The sequence below is a fragment of the Cryptomeria japonica genome, chromosome 6 (genome assembly GCF_030272615.1).
Source record: "Cryptomeria japonica chromosome 6, Sugi_1.0, whole genome shotgun sequence".
NCBI lineage: Eukaryota > Viridiplantae > Streptophyta > Pinopsida > Cupressales > Cupressaceae > Cryptomeria > Cryptomeria japonica.
Window position 1 is genome coordinate 228,864,412 of NC_081410.1, and position 23,507 is coordinate 228,887,918.

The 23,507-nt window shown below is 40.1% G+C and overlaps 1 protein-coding gene across 6 annotated transcripts in view; it reads right to left on the reverse strand.

The window, feature by feature from the left end:
• LOC131071412 (uncharacterized) overlaps positions 1-23,507 on the reverse strand; it is a 370,752-nt gene that overhangs the window by 322,289 nt on the left and 24,956 nt on the right. For all 6 annotated transcript variants that reach the window (XM_059207323.1, XM_059207322.1, XM_059207320.1 and 3 more), the window contains exon 2: positions 20,392-20,482. In XM_059207323.1, the coding sequence (XP_059063306.1) occupies positions 20,392-20,482 (91 nt within the window). The remainder of the gene's footprint in view (positions 1-20,391; positions 20,483-23,507) is intronic.

The following is a 23,507-nucleotide window of genomic DNA, read 5'->3' on the forward strand; positions in this document are numbered from 1 at the left end:
TAGATGACATCCATAATACACCGCCAGTGGCCCTCTGCAACAAAGGTCTTACGGATTCCCCGACCCTTCGTGGCATTAGCCTCGTCCAGCTCTGTTGTCGTCAAGTTCCTGAAGATTAATTTGATCCACCGCTCCTTCTCCTCCCGCTTCATCTTTTTAGCCTTCAATTCTATTTTCTTGCCCTGTCTGCCTGGAATACCGAATACCCTCGTGAAGTCCCCTGCTTTGAAGGATATGGTAACATCCCTCTCGAGGTATTCAAAAGTGTTGGTGCATGTGTGCCTATCGAAGGTGTCCACCATGAACCGTAGGGTGCCCTCATACTAGCGGATAGGAAATACGAGCATCCGAATAGTCCACTCCACTTGTGCCTTTCAAAGGTTTTGCTTCACCAGATCATCGTCGGGAGTGTCCTGCCACCATTTCCGGCATTCCGACCCATTCAACCCTTCAAAGGTGATGTTCTGGAGTGTTAATGTATTTTTCGCACGTAGGGCAGCCTATGGTGTTGTCTACTTTTGCTTCTCTCGGGCGCTGGCATCCATGGTGCTGCCTGCAACACGTACACCTGATGATAAAACCCTGGTATTGCTATCCCTCTGGCTGCTACTGAAGGAAGCCTGCAGCTGTTTTTTCCAACTTCGTTTCCCTACTGAATCCATTAATCCCTGGTATAACTTAAAAATCGTACGGTTGTTGGACACCTTCATAACGACCTTCTTCTGTTGTGTATGGCTGCGTTGTTGTGTGGGTTGTGTGTCTTTCTTCATGCGTGGCGGCTGCATGGTTTACTTCTGACATGGGCTGCGTCCCTTTTTTTTTTTCCTCGCGTGCATGGGCTGCACGAGCGTATGCGGGCTTCATCTTTCTTTTTGTTTATTTCTTTTGTTTGCGCGGGGGTTATGTGTGCGGTGGCGTCCACCGCACGGTGGCATCCACCACCAGTGGCCCCACCGTCAGTGTGACCACCACATGGTGGTTCCACCTTCAATGGGACCACCATTGGTGGTCCCACCTTCGGTGATTCCACCGCCGGTGTGGTCACCGTACGATGGCCCCACATCTTTTTCCTGTTTTTTTTTTTTTAATGTATATATTTTTCTCGTACGGTACGGTTGTCGTACGGACCGTAATTTTTATTTTTTTTTCGTTATCTTATAATAGACTGACAAACATCCAGACTAGAGGGGCCAGGTTCCCTCCGTTCATGATAAATCTTTAATTTCGACCCATTGACGGCATCTGGTATCTCCTTCCCGTCGACTGTCCACAACTTGATTGCCCCGTTGGCATTGACCTCGCGTACCTTGAAAGGCCCCAGCCATCGCACTTTAAACTTTCCTAGTTTGATTTCGTTCCTCCCATTGAATTTCAACATTAGCTGCCCAGGAGTAAACTTCATTCACCGAAGGTGCTTGTCGTGCTAGACCTTCCGTCTTTGCTGGGCTGCCTCTGTGGCCCATTGTGCCAACATTCTTTTTTTCGTCCAACTTACTTAAGGCATACAGTCTCTCCCTCAGGCTCTCCATATCCCCGAGTCTGTTTTCTACTACAATGCGAAGGCTTGGCACCATGAATTCCGCTAGCACCACGGCTCCCTGCCCGTACATGAGTTGGAACGGAGTCTAACCCGTGGTCACCTTGTAAGTCGTTCTGTAGGCCCATAGTACAAAGGGTAACCTCTCATCCCAATCTTCCTTTTGTACTCCACAGGACTTGTAAATTACCGATACCAATATTTTGTTTGTGGCCTCGGCCTGGCCGTTGGCACGTGGGTAGTACGGGCACGATAGTGAGTGAAAAATCTTGAACTCTAAGGTCAACAGCCGTATGACATGGTTCACGAAGTGGCCCCCTCAGTCACTGGTCAATTGGATAGGTATGCCATATCGCGTAATGATTTGTTCATAGATAAATTTAGTCGTGCTTACTGCAGAGTTATCTGGGAGAGCCCTCGCCTCCACCCACTTGGTCAAGTATTCTGTCGCAACCACAATGTACCGGCACCTTCGTGTGTGGCTAGCCTTGAGAGGCCCTATAAAGTCGAGTCCCCAACGTTCGAAGAGTTCCTGCTTCAGAGGTTTGCCCGCCCGTTAGCAAGTGTTGCACCCCACGACCCACTCCCTGGCGTCGTGGTGTACGGTTGGCCACCACAGTCCTGCCAGAAGCACCTTGCGGGCTGTAGTGTCCGAGCCCATATGTCCACCTGTAGGTCCTTCGTGTGCCTCCCTCAATACTTTGGGGACTTCCTCCTCCATGACACAACGCCTTAATATCTGGTTTGGCCCCATTTTGTAGAGTAAACAGCTGATTAGCGAGAAAGTCTTGCTCCTTAATACAAGCTTTCTCCGTTCGACAGGTATTCTCCAATCTTCTTGTACCACGAAGGGAGTACGGCTATTTGGAACAAGTGTGCATCCGGAAAATCATCATTTACTCCCTCTAGAGGTTCCCCCGACTTAATCCGGGATAGTTGATCGGTGATGACATGGCTTCGCCCCGGTCTTACCACAATTAAAAATGTGAACTCCTGCAGCAACAATAGCCAACGGCTTATCCTCCCCTGGATAATAGGCTTGTTTACCAAGTACATGAGTGCCTGGTGGTCTACGTATAATGTGAATGGTGTGGCCAGGAGGTAATGACGGAATTTTTGTACGGCATAGACCATACCAAGGGCTTCACGTTCTATGGTACTGTAGTTCTTTTCCGTCTTCGAGAGCAACCTGCTCGCAAAATAAATGGGGTGGTCCAACCCGTGTCCTCCTACTTGGGCTAATGTAGCCCCGATGGCATAGTTTGAGGCATCCACATGAACGTGGAATTCCTTATCCCAATTCGGGTATGCCAGTATGGGTGCTCCCATCAACCTCGTGTTTAGCTCTTCAAAGGCCTTGCTATGTGGCTTTGTCCAGATGTATGGTTCCCCTTTCCGTGTCAATCTATCCAACGGGTGGGACACCTGAGCGAAGTTCTTGATGAACCTCTTGTAGTACCCCACATGACCAAGGAAGGACTTTATCCCCGTGATGTCCATAGGAGGTTCCATTTCTACTATTACCCGAATCTTGTCCGGGTCCGTTTTCAATCCTTCTTTACACACAATGTGTCCCAGCAATCTTCCCTGTGGTACCATGAATCTACATTTCTTCGGCTTGAGGGCCAACCGTGCCCTCCGACATCTCTCTAGGCACTCCCCGAGGGTTTTTAGGTGGATGTCCTGTCCGCTGTAAATAGACCAATCATCCAGGAAGGCTTTGAAGTTCCCCACCAACATCTTGTCGAAGATGTGCAAGATGATGCGCTGAAAGGTGGCAGGTGCATTGCATAGACCGAAGGGCATTCAGTTGTATGCATACACACAGTCCACCACGAAGGTTGTTTTCAACTTATCTTCCTCCGCAATGGATATCTGGTTGTACCCAGAGAACCCATCCATGAAGGAATAGATTTCATGTCCAGCTACTTCCTCCAAGATGCTGTCGGTGAAGGGTATGGGAAACGGATCTTTAATAGTGACAGCGTTCAGGCACCGGAAGTCTACACAGATCCGGATCTGATTGGCCTCTTTCTTGAGGGAAATCACAATGGGAGACACCCATTTGCTTGTTTGCACTTTGAAGATTATGCCCGCTTCCAACATCCACTCAATTTCGTCGTTCACCCGTGCAGCATAATTTTTGTTCATTTGGTAAGGCCACTTCCTCACCAGCTGGGCTCCTGGTACCAATGTTATTTGATGTACACATAACTCTGGGGGCACGCCCTTCAAGTCCTTGTATGTCCATGCAAAGACATCCTTGTATTCAAGGAAAATTTTGAAGGTTGCGGCCTTCAGCACTGGATTCCAGTCATCTCCGACAAGGATGATCTTGGGGTCACTTGTCTCCCCGAGATTTGTCTCCTTTAAATTGGCTTCCTGATATTTAATGGGCTCCCCCTTCGGGAATTGGTGTGTCGGCATCTCATTCACTGATGCCTCCCCTTCCTTGTACTCGCCATATTCTGGGGGAAATATATTTGGTTCTTCTTCGATACTCAATACGTTGCACGAGGGTGTAAATAGTTCATAATCTCCCATTTGCCAATGGAAGAGGCCATTCAAAGAGTCCCTGTAGTCCCCTGAGCATGCCTCCAGTTTTAACACCCCTTCATCACTAGGCTCCATGCGGCGTCCATCTCCACCCTCTCCCAACTGGTCTCCCTCAGGTTCCGAGTCGAAGGAGGAGGCTAACTCCTGACTCACCATCTACGTATGGAGATCGATCACGTACTTCCTCCCGACGTTTTCCAAAGAAAGGGTATTCCGCTTCCAGTCATGGTTCGCTTTTGCTGCAATGAGCCACCCACGCCCGAGAATGGCGTCATATCCTTTCTGCTTCAGGGGGATTACTACAAAATCCAGCACGAATGGCTGCGTGCCAACCATCACCTGCTGGCCCATGAGGGTACCAATGGGTTTAATCCCGTGTTGGTCTGCCCCTAGTAGGTTGAACGTAGGGGGCCACAACTTTGGCTTTCCCAGTTTTTTCCATGTCGCTTCTGGGAGTACATTTACTCCTGACCCTCCGTCCACAATAGTGTCTGTCAAGGTAGTCCCTAGTATGCCCATTTCTACTACCGCCGATTGGCGTCCGCTGTTGACTACCAACAACATGTGGTTGACCGTGGGGCTTAGGACCTCCCTTAACGCAAAGTCGGCTGTGGGGCTCACGACCTCCCTCATTTTCACCTGTGAAGGTACAGAGTTTAAGATAGCGGTTTTTAGCTGCGGCATGGTCTCCAGGAGGTCTTGAATTCTCACGGGTACCTCCATCTGCAATATTTGCCGTAAGATTTCCTCTTCCCTCCTCGTCCGTAGCGGACTTGCGGTCTAGTGGTTGTTCTGCCTTTGTGCAGCCATTTCCTTTGTGATCTCGTCTCTTGCTTCCCACACCCTCTCGGTCTCTGTGCGGGGATTTGGGTATGCACTCTTTTTGGCCTGCGCCCTGGTGATTGCCAATACTTCCGCCTTCGTGGGTTCTATGTTTAGAAGGTTTACACCAGGCTTTGAGCAATTTGCGTCCTCATGGTCACCTGGCCCGCACCATCGATAGAGGTGATGAGGGTTGGCTTCCTTTGTGCAATCGCAGGCAAAGTGTCCCCACTAATTGCAGGCCCTACACTAGATCATTGGCCGGCCTTTCGCGTCATATTGGATCTGGTTTCTGTTATTGTTATTATTATTGTTATTATTTCTTCCGCCACTGCGTCTGTTATCCCGGTATCCTCTAGATGATGTTGTTGTGTTTATTTGTTGGCCCATACCCGCTGGGGCGGACGTTGTGGCCTGCTCCGTGAACAGCACCTGGTTCATTTGCGTATTCCAGGTGTTCATGTTGTATGGGCACTCCTTGGTGGAGTGTCCCATCACTTGGCAAATCTCGTAGAATGCTTTCTTCGGGCAAGTACCCTTTGTGTGCCCCTGCTCTTTGCACTCAGTGCACCATATGTCCCCTTCGGTCCGACCGGTGCTTCTCATTGTTTTGAATTCCCTCCTCATTCGCTCCATGTCTTTCTGGAGTGCTTGCACACGTTCACCCGCCTTGCTATTGCTACTGCTTTCCTGTGACGAGTCATCCTCCTCGGACGAGCTATCCTTCTTCTTTTTCTTCGATGTCTTGGTCTCGCCCTCGAGATCCATCGCTCTATTGTATGCGTCTTCGTACGATGTAGGTGGAACGATTTTCATCTTCTTTCGGAGGGAATGCTTTAGTCCCTCCACGAACCATCGCTTTTTCAACCCATCTGCTGGTTGACTCTCCATTTTTCCCAATAGTTCCTTCAGCCGCCGACTATAGGCTCGGATAGTCTCGTTCTTGTTCTGCTTCGTTCCGTAGATCTCGGCGACTATTTCGTTGTCGTCTCTCAAGAGGCGGAACTCTATCCCAAACTCCTCCTTTAGGTCGGGCCATGTGCTGACTTTGGCCTTATCCATGTCTGAGTACCAGTCTATGGCCACTCCCCTTAAAGTTGTTGGGAACTGTGTTACCCATTCGTCTTGGTTGGTAACACCGTTCGCCGACCATATGGTTTCGCACGTTCGATAATGGCGGACGGGATCTTCCTTCCCGTCGCCATTGAACTTCGGCAATTTCTGTTTACTCGCCATCGATGGGGGTCGTCTTCCTGGAGGTGGTTGTGGCTATGTCTGTGCCCCTGCGCCGCTCCCTCCAGTCCCTCCGGTGCCGGTGGTGTGTCCTGCGTGGGTGACTGGAAGTAGGGTGTTTTGCCTACCGTGTGTGGCACCTACCGTACAGTTCTCCTCCCCTTCGTTCACACCCGCGCCCACTCCTGGCTCCCTTCGGCGATCCTCACTTTGTGGTGTAAGGGATAAGTTTCTAAACCGATCCTAGGTCTCTTCAACTAGATCTCTCCGTAACCTTGTTTCCTCCAGAAACTCTTCGTGGCTTCTCGCCCTACGGTGGTCTGGCGACGCGTAGAAATTCCCTTCGGCTTCTACACCCTCCGTGACACCTCCTTGGTTCCCTTCGGGCAACCCTTCGACAGGTCGTCCTTCGGCAAGTTGCCTCAGCCTCCATCTACATTCTACACGTTCCAGAATCAAGGCCCTCTGCACGGCCTCCCACTCGTCCGTTTCTGCTTTCTTATTTTTATCTTTATTCAAAAGGTTGGGCATTAATTGTCGTACATTTCCATACTTCACAATACATAAACCAAAACACATCTTTATTAATTCATTTTGTCAAATACAACTCGTGTCAATGACAATTTTATTTGAATATAAAAAGTTTAAGGTTCAATTCCCTCCTGGCCTGGTGCCATCCCGTCGGCTGCTTTCTTCGTAGTGTTGAAGGATTTGTTGGCGTCGCTCTTCCTGGGCAATCTCCTCCAGGCGAGCCTGTTGTGCCAGCGATGCCTGCGCAAGCAACCGGGGGAGGTGGTTCATCAACCGGTTTACTGCTGGGCTAACCTCCAGCGCTGTCCACACGGCACTTGGTGGGATTTCCGCCTCCGCCGCCTCTCGTCAGACGTAGGTCTGGATGGCTACCTGGAGCAGAATTGAAAATTCTCTCGTTGCCATGTCTTCTCCTGTGTAAAGTTTTGTTCGCGCGTCGTCGACCTCTAGGTTTATTTCACCAACGGGTAGGCCCATCATGTCCGTGCGCCATCCGCGTCTTCCGTTCCCGAGCACGTCTAGGCAACGGCGCCAAATGTTTACCCTCTCGGGTGAATAGCTTAAAACATAAAGCACGTAATGCAGAATAACGCCATAGATATCAGACAAGTATAAGAGATGTTATTCCATTCATAATAATTGTGTGTTACAAGTTACATTCCGAAGTATATAAAGATACCAAGGGGGTGCGAGCGCCAACCGTCGCACCACAACAACCACCCCTCAGTTGCCAACTAACCAAAACAATTACACATAATTAACTAGTCTTATGTTTGTGTACAATAATGCCGCTAACAAAACTGACTGCAACAAAACTCGATTTTTTAGGAGAAAAATCAATCAAAACCAGAGAACTTCACGAATCACAAATCCCACATGAACTTCGCGTATTACAGATGATTTTTGAGGAAAAAATCGTAAAAACTAACAAACAATTTTTGAAGAAAAAATCCTGAAAACCTAGAAATCCCACGCAAGCTTTGCGGATGACAGATAATAATTTTTAAGAAAAAAAATTCGAAACCCTGCGAACAACTTTTGAGGAAAAAAATGTGAAAACCAACCAAACAGGAAATTTGCTTATCACAAAGCATAGAAGGTTGACTCCTTCTCTCCAGAATGCTCTGCAACATGAGCCTTCTCTTTCTCCTGAGACCCTCCCTGTTAAGTTTTGATCAGATTTTATAAGTTATCAACCTGACATATACTTCATCGTATATGCTGAGATGTTCGATCTTCTATCAATCTGAAGTTATTCACTGTGTGTGCTATATTGATGTTTGAATCGACAGAATATGATCGAGTACGGGCTGCTATTATCTCTGTATACTAAGTGTATGTCACGATCAATATATGTCACTGACTGCAGAATATCAAATTCCCATGATATATATATATATATACTTGGATGCTTGTATGTTATTCGTTGTATATTATCAACCTCCTCCAAGTTGAAGATAATTATTACGAACTGCTGTATATAAATTCCATCCACACGATTCCTTTATGTATTGCACACAAAGGCTATCAAGTAAAGTCGTGACTTGTTCTTAACCCGATTCATAATGAACCGATGTATAGATAAGTATAAACTGATTCCTAATCAAAGAGAATATAATAAGGAAACGATTTGTGTCAGCACGTTTTAATCATAGTTTAATAAAATAATTTAGCATTAATAAATAAATTTATACGACTAGAATTCTGATGGAAGCTATAACATTAACACTCCCTCTTAGCTAGGGAGGAATTCTACTCAAGATCTGAGTCACATAGTGATATTCACCATAGCTACTCCCAGAGGGTGAATAAGAACAAGTGCTAAGTCATGACATCCACCATACCTACTTGCAGAGGGTGGATACCTCAAATTTCTCTTCACAGAGAAGAATGCACAACAAGGGCTAGTACCTCAAACTTCTCTCATAGAAGAATGCAAAACAAGGGCTAATACCTCAAACTTCTCTCACAGAAAAGAATGCTCAACAAGGGCTGATACCTCAAACCTCTCTCGCAGAGAAGAATGCTCAACAAGGGCTGATACCTCAAACCTCTCTCGCAGAGAAGAATGCGCAACAAGGGCTGATACCTCAAACTTCTCTTGCAAAGAAGAATGCTCAACAAGGGCTGATACCTCAAACTTCTCTCTCATAGAAGAATGCATGACAAGGGCTTGCACCTCAAACTTCTCTCACAAAGAAGAATGCATTATAATACATATCAAGTAATTACTGATGCTGAGACTCCCTCTCAGCAAGAGCTTCATTTTCCACAATTCCAAGCTTGTCTCGAAAATGCACAAATTTCACTTTTGCAAGAGGCTTGGTGAAAATGTCGGCCGTCTGTTCCTCAGTACAAATGTATCTCAACTGAATTGCATTCCTTTGTACCATATCTCTGATATAGTGGTACTGGATCTCTACATGCTTTGTTCTATCATGAAATACTGGATTGACTGAAAGCTTTACACAGCTTTGATTATCACAATGTATGATGGTAGGCTCCAATGATTGACCAAACAATCCTGCAAGGAGTTTACGAAGCCACATTGCTTCACGAGTTGCTACACATGCTGCAATGTATTCTGTTGCTGCAGTGCTCAGAGCTACTGAAGACTGCTTCCTACTACACTAGGAAATCATAGCAGATCCCAAACTGAAGCAACAACTAGAGGTACTCTTCCGATCAGTAACACTCCCTGCCCAATCAGAATCAGAATATCCTTCAAGAATCAGGTCCATACTCGAAGAGTATTTCAAGCCATATCCAACTGTGCCACGCAAGTATCTCAAGATATGCTTGACTGCAACTAGATGTATTTGTCTAGGTTCACTCATGAACTGACTAAGTGCACTCACTGCATAACAAATATCTAGTCTAGTGTTAACTAGATACATCAGGGACCCAATCAATTGTTTGTACATAGTAGGGTCCACAAGATCTAAACTAGCTGCAGCTTCCCTTAATTTTTTCAGGTTAGTTTCCATGGGTGTGGACATGGATTTACAATCTGTCATTCCAAATCTCTTCAAAATGTCGATGGTGTATTTACCTTGACTTAGGATAATCCCATTGGGACTCTGCCACACCTCCAACCCTAGAAAGAAGTGCATAAGTCCTAAGTCCTTCATCTCAAATTCTGAAGTCAACTCCTTCTTACATCTATTAATGAGATGATCTTCTCCGGTAATAAATAGATCATCAACGTAAAGTACCAAGATCAACATATCACCATTGAATACTTTGAAGTAAAGGTTTGGATCAGCATCATTTTTGCAGAAACCCAAACCCACTAAGTATCTATCAATTCTTTCATACCAAGCTCAGGGAGCCTGTTTAAGACCATATAGGGCTTTCTTCAATTTACACACATGAGATTCTCTCATGAATCACGAACCCCTCAGGTTGCTCAATGTAGACTTCTTCTTCAATCATGCCATTGAGAAAAGCAGTCTTCACATCCATCCGATGCAACTTCCATCCTTTAGCTACTGCAATAGCAATGATGGTTCTAATGGAAGTATAGCAAGCAATAGGGGCAAATGTTTCTTCATAGTCTATTCCTTCTTGTTGAGAGAAACCATGAGCCACAAATCTAGCTTTGTATTTTTCAATGTTGCCATCAGCTGCATGTTTTATCTTGAACAACCACTTGGAGGACACAACAGATTTCCCTTCTGGTCTAGGCACAATATCCCACACATTGTTCTTGAGAATGGATTGATACTCTTCGTCCATAGCATCTTTCCAAACTTGTTGATTTGAGGCTTCTGCTACACTAGATGGTTCAGACTCAATAAGATTACACATTAATGCAACATAACCAAAGAATCTTTGTGGTCTTTTGCTTTCCCTGAATGTACCTCTAGGAGCAGCAAATTGTTCTGCTTCCTGCATAGTGTTTCGTGCCCAAAGAGGTCTCTTTCGAGACACAATAATATCCCTAGGCCCATCAGTGGGATCCAAGGGTTCAATTGGATCATTACTTATATCAAGTACAATAGACTCCCTCTGAATCTCAAGAGTATGGTCAACATCCATGTCTTGAGGAGTTTCATCATCTATCTCCATGCATGAGCCCTTTGATTTTCTGAATGCAACATCTTCCTCAAATGTGACATCCTTGCTAACCTCTATTTGTTTTTGACCAAGAATGTAAACACGATAGGCTTTGGAGGTTTCACTGTAGCCTACAAATATTCCTCTCTTGCCAGAAGGCTCCAACTTGGTTCTCTTGTCCTTGGGAACATGAACATACACAGGACAACCAAATATTCTTAGGTGACTGATATCAGGCTTGATACCTGAGAAGGCTTCTTCAGGAGTTATATTTTGTAATATCCGATGAGGACATCTATTTTGAATATACACTGCTGTTCTAGAGGCTTCTGCCCATAGAAAAATCTGAAGGTCTTGATCATGAATCATAGCTTTTGCAGCTTCAACTATAGATATGTCCTTCCTTTCAGCAACCCCATTTTGTTAAGGGTTGTAAGGAACACAGAACTCCCTCTTGATCCTTGCCTGATTACAGAAATCACGAAAGCTACCCAAGGTGTATTCACCTCCATTGTCAGACCTTAGAATTTTAATTTTCTGTCCAATAATATTTTCTACAAGAGCTTTAAACTCTTTAAACCTACCTAGGACTTCATCAGACTCTTTAGACCTTAAGAAATAAATCCAAGTCTTCCTAGAGTAGTCATCTATAAAAGTTACATAATACAAACATCCACTTAGGGATGGAATTGACATTGGACCACATAAATCTAAATGTACAATATCTAGTATTTCTTTAGACCTACTTTCACTGCTATGGAAAGGACTTTTAACATTTTTACCCATAGCACAACCTTTACAAGTACCATCATTTACATGAATGAGTTTAGGAATACCTTTTACCATCTTCTCCAAAGATGGAAGAGCCCTAAAGTGAAGATGTCCAAGTCTTTTGTGCCAGAGTTCGCTGGAACTTGCAAAATCATGAATAAGTGCTTGAACTAGGAGAGTGGAGAGTTTGTATAAACTCTCATGTCGATTTCCAATCACACGAGCAATCTTGATGCTGGAATTCTTAGGCCAAGCAAGAACTCTTCCTTCAAAAAATGCAATTTGATATCCCTTATCCTCCAAGGCTGAAATTGATACTAGGTTCCTCTTGATTCCTGGAACGAACAATACATCACTTAGATGTAGAGAAACTCCCGATTCAAGTTTTAGAGATGTAGCGCCAATTCCTCTTACGGCATATTGTGCATCATCCCCAATGATGACTTGAAGATGACTCTTTTTCTACTAAATCAGAAAGGTACTCCCGATGACCGGTGATATGTCGAGAGGCTCCACTATCAATTAACCATGTATCACTGTCTGTAGGAACATTGCTTGATAATGCTGATATGAAAAGAAAACCATTGGAGTTATCTTCAACCTCCTTCTGAGATGAGACTTCATTGATGTTTGCACCTTGATGGTTAGGTCGTGTTAAACAATCCTTTGCAAAGTGACCAAACTTGTCACACCTAAAACACTGGATGCGAGAGAGATCTTTCTTCCTCTTCCTAAAATCAGGTGCAGAATCTGATTTGAAATCTCTATTCTTTTTGAAGTTGCCCTTCTTCCAATACTTTCGCTTCTTGGTTGATTGAGCGGCAAGAACATGTGTATCTTCATTTTGAGTACTCTTGGTGATTCCTCTAGCAGTCAATCTTGATTCTTCTTGAATACAATCTGCTCGAAGTCGATCAAACTTAGGTAATTTTGACCTTCCACTTATACTTGAATAAATAGCTCCCATGAATGAGGCAAACCATTCAAGGCTAGCATAACAAGGTCTTTATCTATCACTTGATCCCCAATTGCGCATAGTTGATCTCTTAATTCTGAGATTTTCATGAAATAGGTGATGACTGAATCTCCTTTTGCCATCTTCACTTGGTGGAGTTGTTGTCTCAGGGCAAGAGCCCTACTGACATTGTTAATCTCATATAAACCTTCCAAGGTCTTGAACATATCTCTTGCAGTTGTCATCTTGGAGATGAGAGGTACCAAGTGATCCCTTACGGAGTCGATAATACCTTCTTGCTTTGATGGCATTTTTCTTAAATTGCAATTTCTCCTCATGATCTTCAGGTTCGGATAAATCTTTTTCTTCTATGAATTGAAGAAGATCATTCTCTTCAAATGCAATGAGCACTCTAAACTTCCATGAGGTGAAGTTGGATGCGCCTTCAAGTCTATCTTCGACTTTAAGACCATTCACCATTTTTGATACTTAGAGAAACTGCACGGCGGGGAGAGAGAGGAGAGAATAGTTAGAAGTTGTTTAGAATTTGATCACGATCTTCTTTCACCGTGGCTCTGATACCATGTTAAGTTTTGATCAGATTTTATAAGTTATCAACCTAACATATACTTCACCATATATGCTGAGATGTTCGATCTTCTATCAATCTGAAGTTATTCACTGTGCGTGTTGTATTGATGTTTGAATCGACAGAATATGATCGAGTACGGGCTGCTATTATCTCTGTATACTAAGTGTATGTCACAATCAGTATATGTCACTGACTGCAGAATATCAAATTCCCATGATATATATATATATATATATATATATATATATACTTGGATGCTTGTATGTTATTCGTTGTATATTATCAACCTCCTCCAAGTTGAAGATAATTATTACGAACTGCTGTATATAAATTCCATCCACACGATTCCTTTATGTATTGCACACAAAGGCTATCAAGTAAAGTCGTGACTTGTTCTTAACCCGATTCATAATGAACCGATGTATAGATAAGTATAAACCGATTCCTAATCAAAGAGAATATAATAAGGAAACGATTTGTGTCAGCACGTTTTAATCATAGTTTAATAAAATAATTAAGCATTGATAAATAAATCTATACGACTAGAATTCTGACGAAAGCTATAACATTAACACTCCCAACCTAGATTGGCACGGATGCCAACAATTTCCTGCAATCTTTCTTCATATGGCCAAACTGGTGACAGTAGTTACACCATACACTTTTCTTCTTCGAAGACTGCATATATTGACCTTGCCCCTTCTGCTGGAAGGACTGACCTTTACCCTTGTTCAGTGGACGAACTAGCGTTGCTTCCAAACTGTTGTTTCCATCGATCCTGCTATAGAAGCTTGTTGCAGAGATCAGGAAACTTCAGATCAACACTAGTAGATGAGATACTGAGAGTATCAATGAAATGCTCGTAGGATCTGGGAAGGCTTTTCAGCGTGATCACTACCATATCCTCTTCCACCATGGTTCGGCCTATAGCTTCCAACTGGTCACGGATCTCCTTGATCTTTGTGAGATGTGCCTGGATAGATGACTTCTCATCCATCATGATAGAAAACAACATATTCTTCAGAAAGAAAGCTCGGTTCTTGTCGGACGTTTCATGAAGATCCTTCAAGAGATCCCATATCTCTCTTGTTGTTTTACCTGAAGGCACCTGTAGGAGTTGATCATCTGTGATGGAGAGTTTGATAAGCATGACAGCCTCTCGATTCTTCACATCATGTTTGTCTTGATCATCACCTGCTTTTGTAGGATGAGATTCCTTGCCCAAAACAAGTTGATCAAGGCAACGATACTCAAAGATGGTAAGCATACGATGTTTCCAGGTGTTGTAGTTGCGCCCGTTGAACTTTTGAGTGTGTTCCAACATGATGTTGGTTAATGATGCCATCACAAAAATCGAGGTTGATCGAGGTCAACTGAGTGAAAGCAAGAAAGTTAGAAACAGAAGAATCTGATTCAAAAATCAGAATAGAAGCAGCTACACAAAAAATCTGAAACCCTGGAGGAGAATTTTGGCACAAATTCTAAGGCACAAATTTCGAGGTTTGGAAGAAACCCAGAAATTAAAATTTTCTGCAAACTTAAAACCTTAAATTTTTCCTAAAAAATTAAATTTTCTGCAAACTTAAAACCTTTTATTTTCTGCAAACTTAAAACCTTAAATTTTTCCTAAAAAATAATCAGAAAAAAATAATAATTTGCAGAAAATAAAAAAAATACCTCTGATTTTTCTATAAAAAAAACAGAAAAATATTGACGATTTTTTTTCCAAAAAAAAATAGGGGCAGAAACCCTAGGTCAGATGTACAACATAAACAGTGCCCAGAAGACACCAAAATTCTTGACGTCCACAAAATTAGCAAAAATCACTGACTGTTTTTAAATTACAAGGCAAATTCGCTGGCACAAAATTCGAGGCATGGAAAACGAGGCAACCAGAAAAATATGAGACCAATCCAGAAAAGCTCTCGAAAAACCCACCAAGAATCTGAAATCAAAATGCAAATCCAACGGCTCAAAAATTGAGGCATGAAAAATGATGCACCTAGAAAAATATGACAACCCAGTTGAGGTCTCGAAAAACCCACCAAGAATCTGCAACCAGAATAAAATTGACTTCAACTGAAGGATCAAAACCCTAGTCGAAAATTGCAGAAACCTTAGGAAAATTTTCAATCTGCAAAAAAAACCTCTAGGTTGCAAGCCCGAAAATCTCCAGAACCCTAAAAAAAATATGAATTGCTGCCCAGCACAAATAAATTCGCCCACGAAGCAGAAACCCTCAAAAAGCCTTCAAAAAAGCAAAATCGTTTTTTTTATAAAAAAACAATTAAAAAAAAATCTGGAAAATATTCCAGAAAGAAGGCCATGAATTTTTATTAAAAAATTCGCCAAACTTAAAAGAATCCCATCGACCCACTCTGATACCATGAAAAATAAATTGAATGAATGATTCAATAATCGGATAATTACATTGAACGATATACACACGTATATATAGAGGTTACAAGACGATGTTCTATAATTAGAACATAACATTAAAGTAAAAGATTAAAGAGCTAAATGCTAAATTAAGCGTGAAGGCTAAATTAAGCTTAAAAGCTAATTAACTAAAAAGAAAAAGCTAAATGCTAAATAAAGCTTAAAAATTAATTAACTAAAAAGCTAAATGCTAAATAAAGCTTAAAAGCTAATTACATAATAAAAAGCTAACTTAACAAGCTAAATAAGTCGACAACTAAAAATAGAAGATGACCACTAAAAATAGAAGATGACCATTATAGAAGATATTAATATTATTTTAAACAAAAACTTGCTCATACTTTCTTTGGATGGATAATTTTTGTTCAATGTGTAAAGTTAGCCTGAGCTTATAATGTGGATGCTTAACTTCTACTTCGAATAAATATTGTTCGATTGATGGTATTATTCAAGTATAAAAATCTTGAGCACACCCTTGGAAGATTGCACTTGCTTTGCATAGTTGTCTTAGTGTGGCAAAACAAAGTATTGTTATTGGTTTCACCCAGTCTTTACCGTCTCTTGAGTTCATAGGAATAGCTTAGAAGTAGCATAGAACTTCTGAACCCTTATCCATTTTATCTTTTTTTGAGGAAGTCCAAAATCTGAAAATCAAAAAAAAAAAATAGAGAGCATTCATTGTTAAATTCATCTAAGTCCTAACTTGTGATCCAACATAATTGAGCGTAAGTCCCCCTTGTATTTCAGCATACATTACCAAGGAAGCTATCCAACATAAAGTCGCCCATTCGCACATATAGACCTTAGAGTCGCCTTGTGGTCTCTCTCGCAATCTTGGCACAAGTAGTGATTTTGTTCAGGAGAGGATAGAGTATCCTTGGATATTTTATTCTTCGGTATATGATAAAACGTACACCAACAGGTCTCCACTCTAGATCTATCTGTCAATATTCAACTTAAATTTCTTTGGCCAAAGCTGTTATTAATCATTTTTATACTACATGATTATTTGTTTTCACTCTCTACTATACCATGATGTTTAGGACATAGCATGTTCTTTATGTGAAATGTATGTTAGTTGCATCATGTTGCACTAGATTCCATCCCACCCATCTGTTCCAGATTGCTAGGTACCTCGCACAAGGTTAAGAGCTCTTTTATTGAAGAACAGTGGGGGAGCTTATACTTTGTGGTTGGGTGGAAAAGTACCTAGATCATGTTCTCATCTCACAGTTAGCAAATGGAAGAGAGTTTGTGGCAACCGAAGGCTTCAGTATTTCATGGTATCATTTTATATTATTATTGATGTAAAAGACCACCTCAATTATTATTTTATTCCTCATGATGAGATGAACTATGTAAGTGACTATGATGTATATTATCTCTTTATTTTCACATTATGGAAATATATGAGGAAATTGTGGAATTGTATTTTATGATTGCGTATATCTTTAAATTGGGTAAAAAATATCTTTGGAGAATACATGTCTACTTTCTCTTAAACAATATGCCACAATCAAACAATGGAAGACCCAAACATGGCTAAAAATCAACCACTTCTTTTGGATTATTTGAAACTCTACATTGACAAATCCTAATGACCCTTCAAAAAAGACGATGGATTATTCTCATGAACAAACTCTGACAAGGACTCTAATGTGTACAGTGACAGCAAAACTTAAAGGAATGGGTATTGTTCCTCGACTTTTGTCATCGCTGTTTAGACTTCTTCCATCAACCCTACATTTTGTAGAGCTCTCATTCTACATCATTTATGAAAAAATTATTTCTAATAGCAGAATACTACAGTACTCCAAAAAAGTCAACCTAATTGTGATGACATTTGCATTTACACATTCCACACCAGCAACCAAACTACCACAATGGCCAAGAATGCTCCTTTGGTAGTAGCACCATTCAAGACTCTCTCCTGCAAGGGATTGCATCTACTTGAATTATTTTGTACTAAAAATCTTAGTTCATAGAGCACAGAGGTATCTATGTAAAAACAATAATAAATTCCACAAGTCTAATAACATAGATCTCCTCCAATTGGGAAGCTCCTATCACTTCCAAATGATAAGAAGCAACAACTGCATACTAAAAAAAAATATTGTAACAGGAAATCTTCACTATTGTGAGTGCATATGTCTCCACCTTCCAAGTTCACCTCTTAAGGTGTACAAAACAACATTCCTCCAAAAGCTAAACAAAAACTTCAAATGCCAACAAGCAGTTCCAAACAATTAATGTAGAAGATAAACCTTCATAGCCATTAATCCTCAAATAAAGACTTTTTTTTTAAGAGTCGGGTAACTTTTAAACATGAGATGACGCTTGCATGACACAGCCTTCAGTACTACGTGAAACAATTTTTGACCCAGAGCTATGAACCGATGAGATCACAATCAAGGGACCTCATCCCCATTTAACAATGTTGGGGTTCAAGCCCGCAAGCGCATTGGATCAACAAAGGCACAAGCTTGCAACCACAATGGCTCAGCAGGGGTTTGAACCTTGGTGGCCACAACAACAACACCACCACTTAACCAACACAATATGGGAGGATAACATTAACTCATGGTTAAATGTTTCTAAGTGACTGTATATCAGAAAACCCGCTATAAACCTTTTCGTGCAAACTGTTTGATCAAATGCCTGTTTAGCACCAGTATGGGATAATGCCAAAACAATTAGCTAAAAAATTCCAGGGTGGTTATCAACGAGTATAATGTCCCCAAAAAAAGATTTGTGGTCTGTAACCCTTAAACATTGATGGTATGTTGCTAATTAGAAACGATAAGAAAATGATCAAGGATGTTAGATCTCAGCTATCTTCACAGTTTAATATGATGTATTTTGGTACTACAATCTTTCTTTTGGGCATAGAAATTAAAAATGATCATTTAAACAAGAAAACCTAGCGGATTTAAAGGAAATATATTGAGAGTATATTGCAGAAAATTATAATGCAAGAATGAAAACTTGTTAATAGTCCTTTTTGTATTGGTTGACAGTTATCTGTAGAACTATGTCCCAAGAAACAAATATTGCAAAAATGTGACAGGTTACTTATCCAAGAGTTATTGAAAATCTGATTGATGCAATGGATGTACCAAACTTGACATTGAACGTGCAATGCGAGCCTTGAGCAGATACATGTCAAATACAAGAAAAGAACATTAGACTACAGTAAAGAGGGTTTTTGGATATCCAAACAGCACCTTGGATCATATAAACTGCTACCAGAGAATACCTGAGATAGACAGTTAGTGGATATATAAAAGGCTGTGTTACTGTTGACTAAGCTGGAGATATTAATTGCCGAAAATCTACAAATGGTTGAGTTTAATACTTTAATTTGTTTCATGAGCAGTGATTTCAATGAGTAAGAGGCAGGCAGTTGTTGTGCATCAACTATAGAAGCTGAGTGCATAGCAGCCACTCATGTATGCGAGGTTGTTGTATGGTTATAGAGAATGTGACCAGATGTTAGTTTCTTAGAGAAAGTTGGGATATACTGCAATAGTCAGTGCAATTTGTTTGGCAAACAACCTTATTTATCATGCTTAGATGAAGCATATTGATGTGCAGTATCATCTTGTTAGACATCATTGGAGACAAAAGGGTATAGTTTGAGAACGTTGATAACTTGGAGAATGTTATTGACTCATTGATGAAATATGTCAGTGCTGAGAAACTTTCTTACTACAAGAAATATATGAATATACTTGCACTTAGCAGATGATTTATATATTGATAGTCTCTTCTGCCAAGTTTTCTACAAGGAGAATTGCTGGATGTGTTGTATTCTTTGCATGTTTTATACCAGCCTAAAAAAAAATCAACCCATTATAGGTGGATTTTTGGCCCATAGTTTTATACCCATTATATTGTAATACTGCTTAGCAATTTCATATAGTTATGTAGTTAATTTTTACTCACACATAGATTAGGATTAAGCACAAGTGACAAATATATTATCTTATTGTGAGCAATTGAATTAATATAGAAAGCGAATGGTGTTTTGCTAGGCTTCTCCCCAAAAGGGTTTCCAAGAATAAACAATCTTGCTCTATTGTGAGTGTGCCATTATTTTCCTTCTATTGCATTTAAGATTATGTTATCATTGCTTTTCATACATAGGTTTATTGTTATTATTTCTCTTTGTCAGGCAAGGCAACAAACTTCAAAGAGACATACTAAGGCTAGCACTTCAAAAGACCAGCATTCCAACCAAAAAGGAGGTTCTTACCACTTATTAAAGCCTGCCAACTCAGTCTAAAGAACAATTCATAGAAAAGATACTATTATAACAGTAATGAGGAAGGAATCTTCAGGGGTCTTGTAACTTAACCATAGAACAATGATAAACGAAATGCAAAACTAGACTTGTTATGTTCTATACTGAATTTAGTATAAAAGCATCAGTTAAAGTTTATGCTTTGTTGCTGTCTTATTTCTTATGTTATTCATAACCTGTAATTCGGTTTTCCTATGTAATATGAGGGCACCCCAAGTTTTTTCACCGTCTTCCATTGCTCTACTCTATACAACCATTACGGTCTATGGTAAGTTGTAAAAGGCAGTTCCCCCTTTTATCTAATATTTGTCATTTTCTTTAAAAAAAGTTCTAAAACTAATCACTTTGAAAGAAGACTATGAAGTGAACAAATAAAAAGCACACCATGAAAATTTTAATTAAAGTTAAAATTTTGAAAAGAAAAAATAGAAAACTATTGTGAGCCTTATACATACTCAAAAATTATAACTATTAGTGTTTTCTAGTGTAACTGTGCAAGTATCTAACAACCAATAATTTTAGCATTTGATGATGGATGATGTATATATGTATTCAGCAAACATGGTTAGGGAACTATCAGTTTCCAATCTTACCTGAGGATCAATGCAAAGTAGAATATTCTTCCTCTCTTGCTCAGCTGTCCACTGTTGATCGTTGTTCTCCCAAAACTCATCATCCAATGGCCTTCAGGTCCAAAGGAAAGAATAGATAAAGTAACAATGAGTTATCCTTTTTCTTCTTAAAAATGAAATCTCCAAAGAGGACAAAATAATGCTCAAAGTGAAAGTGAAACATGTACATGTGCTTGTGTAAACAGACATGATACACAAATTCTAATTTCACGTAAAAATCTTTACCATTAAATGTCCTTACAATATTCACAGTGATTCTTTAAAGCAATGAAAATTTTAAACCTAATAAGTTAGATGATAAGGAGCAATCATTTGCTCGACTTGGAAAAGATTCATAATTGACGTGAACTAAACTAAGACTACAAACAACTACTTTAATACCAAGGGGAAATTTCAAATCCATAATTCTAACCTTGTTCTTCAAAACCACTGACCAAATAGGTTGTTCAAAAATTCCAAACTCTTAATACAAAAGAAAATTTATACAGTGTCCTGATAACTTCATAGAAAGTCAAACAAATTCTGAAACATGAAAAAGCATTGTGCATTACATATATAAGAGTAGAATGTACTAGCAATTGCACCTTAGTGTGCAATGGGCATGCCGAAGATGTGTGGAAGGTAAATTACAAAAAAGAAAACGGTCTATTTTTAGCATCCATTTGTGCAAAACATGAAGTCAATTGAAAAAAGTTTTTTGTTTTTTTGATAGGTAATGGGTCGAAGCCAATAAGGTGTGCATACCCTACCCCCTTGTGGGATTTGAAATTGTGACCTCTTTTTCAAGAGCACAAGTTCTCCACCACTAGGCCAACTTAGGTTATACAATTGAAAAATAATGTTGTTTGTGTAACAAAGGTTACAATGGATAGGAGATAGCTTCATGTGTATTATGCATCCACTTACAAAGATCTGGACAACTAAAAGAAAACCTTTGAAATAATTACATAATCAAGATCTATTACCAATAGGACCTTTGAAATAATAACATAATCAAGATCTATTACCAATAGGCTTATATTATGTTTTCAATATAGAGAGTGGGAGGGAGAGAGATACATAGGGACAAAATGAGGGAGAGATAGAGAGGGGAAGAGCGAAAGAGAAATGGGGTAAGGAGAGAGAGAGAGAGAGAGAGAGAGAGAGGTGGGGGCCATATAGAAAGACAAAGAGATACAAATATATAGGTCTAGAAAGAGGGAGATCTATACGGAAGGATTGAGAGAAATATGTCAAGAGATAAATGGGGATAGAGGAAGATAGAGGTAGATATATCTATGAAGAGAAAGAGAAATTGAGATATATGAGAAAATAAAGGAAATAAGACATGAAGGTAGAGAAATAGATAGGGGGATAGGGAGGGAGTGAGGGAAGGAGATATGGGTTGAGGAGGGTGGCTAGCCTCCGAGGTGGACTAAAGGATAGAATGGATCTAATTATATTTCAATATTCTCACAATACAAGGATGACCACCCTTGAGATTGCAGTTTGCAAGCATTTCCAATAAATTCCTAATGTGGTTCACTATAAGGAATATGCCTTGAACCAAATATTAATGATATTATGGTGTATTGATATGGATTTGAATGCTATCATTGATTATTAATACTTTATGATTGTTAATGTCAATTTCTAGTGATTAATATTGTTTGCAGGACCTAAAGAAAGATTATACTATTAAGGGCATTACAATTGACAATTTTGTTACAAAGTTATATTTATAAATATAATGCATTTCTCATCTTAATTTAGAATTAATGTTTCAAGACTAAATTCAACTAAATCTCAAAAATGGACATTATAGAGTTCATATTTGCATAGATTAATGGTGTGATATCAATTTGGTATTTTACTAACACAAGTTAAATAGATAATAGACATCTCAAGAATGGTATCACTCTAACATATTATATATATATATATATATTATTTAATATATGTATGGTAGTTATGTTTTGTTTTTATGCATTCTATCACATAATATCTATGCTTTGCTCTATTGCTGCTTTTCAAAAATTAAATATATCATTCAATATTGTCTAACATAATCATTGTCTTTTTTAACTTTTTTTTAATGATAGATTATAGAAGATCAAAACATCAAATATTATTAAATTTAAATTATATAATAATTAAAAAAAATGCATTTGGAATCTGGATAGTGTTATCCAATGCCATGGAATCTAGAAAGAAAAATATTGAAAAATTTTAAACAATATTTCTGCAACCACTTGTCAGCCTCCACCATGAAAGAAGGGCTAAGAGGAACCATCATAATGCAAAATTCGTGCTCATTTAGGGCTCCGTCGCCATCCAAATCTCCTTCCTGCACCATTGCTTGTATTTTTGAATCTGTCAAAGATTCCATGCCTAAAACAACATAATTTCTCCTTATACTTTCAACGGTGATCAAGGCAAAGGCAAATACAGATGCGGCAAAGTCAGTATACAAGGTAGAAACAGAATCATTTGACCCCGAAGTTAGGGTTTTCGATCCCATTTTATCTTCAAATACAGATCCACACCCTCTAGTAGCAAAGATACAGGTAGCTTAGGTAGGCATATTAAGATTGAGACCCGATATAAGTGCTAGTTCTTTAGCAAGGCACTCGTCGATAGCCATTCACCTGCCCATCCAAATCTTTGCTTAACCCCATTGTGGATCCTCCAGTGAACGAAACTGTTTATAGAGGTCTGCCATTAAACCTGCCCTACCCAATTTCTCGCCCATAATCAAGAGAAAATCTTGGGTGTCTGCCATTTAGGTTTTCCAAAAGGGTAAAAGCAATGAACGAACAAGATCTGTTTCATGGTCTTGCACACCTCTCTAGAATTTAAGGCCGTTGGATTTTCAAGTGAGGTTTTTTTTTGTCATAGGGAATGCCTTCGGGATAATTAGCCAAAGAAGCAAAAGTAAACAGTAATAAAACTGACAAAGAAGAGAGAAAACAAGTAAATTATTAAAGATTGGTGATAGCTTAGTCTAAAGAAAAATCATAGTTACAAATCCGCATGGAAGGATCAATATGTTTTGGACCAGCTGGATTTATCCGATTGGGTCTAGACTTTTCAATTTC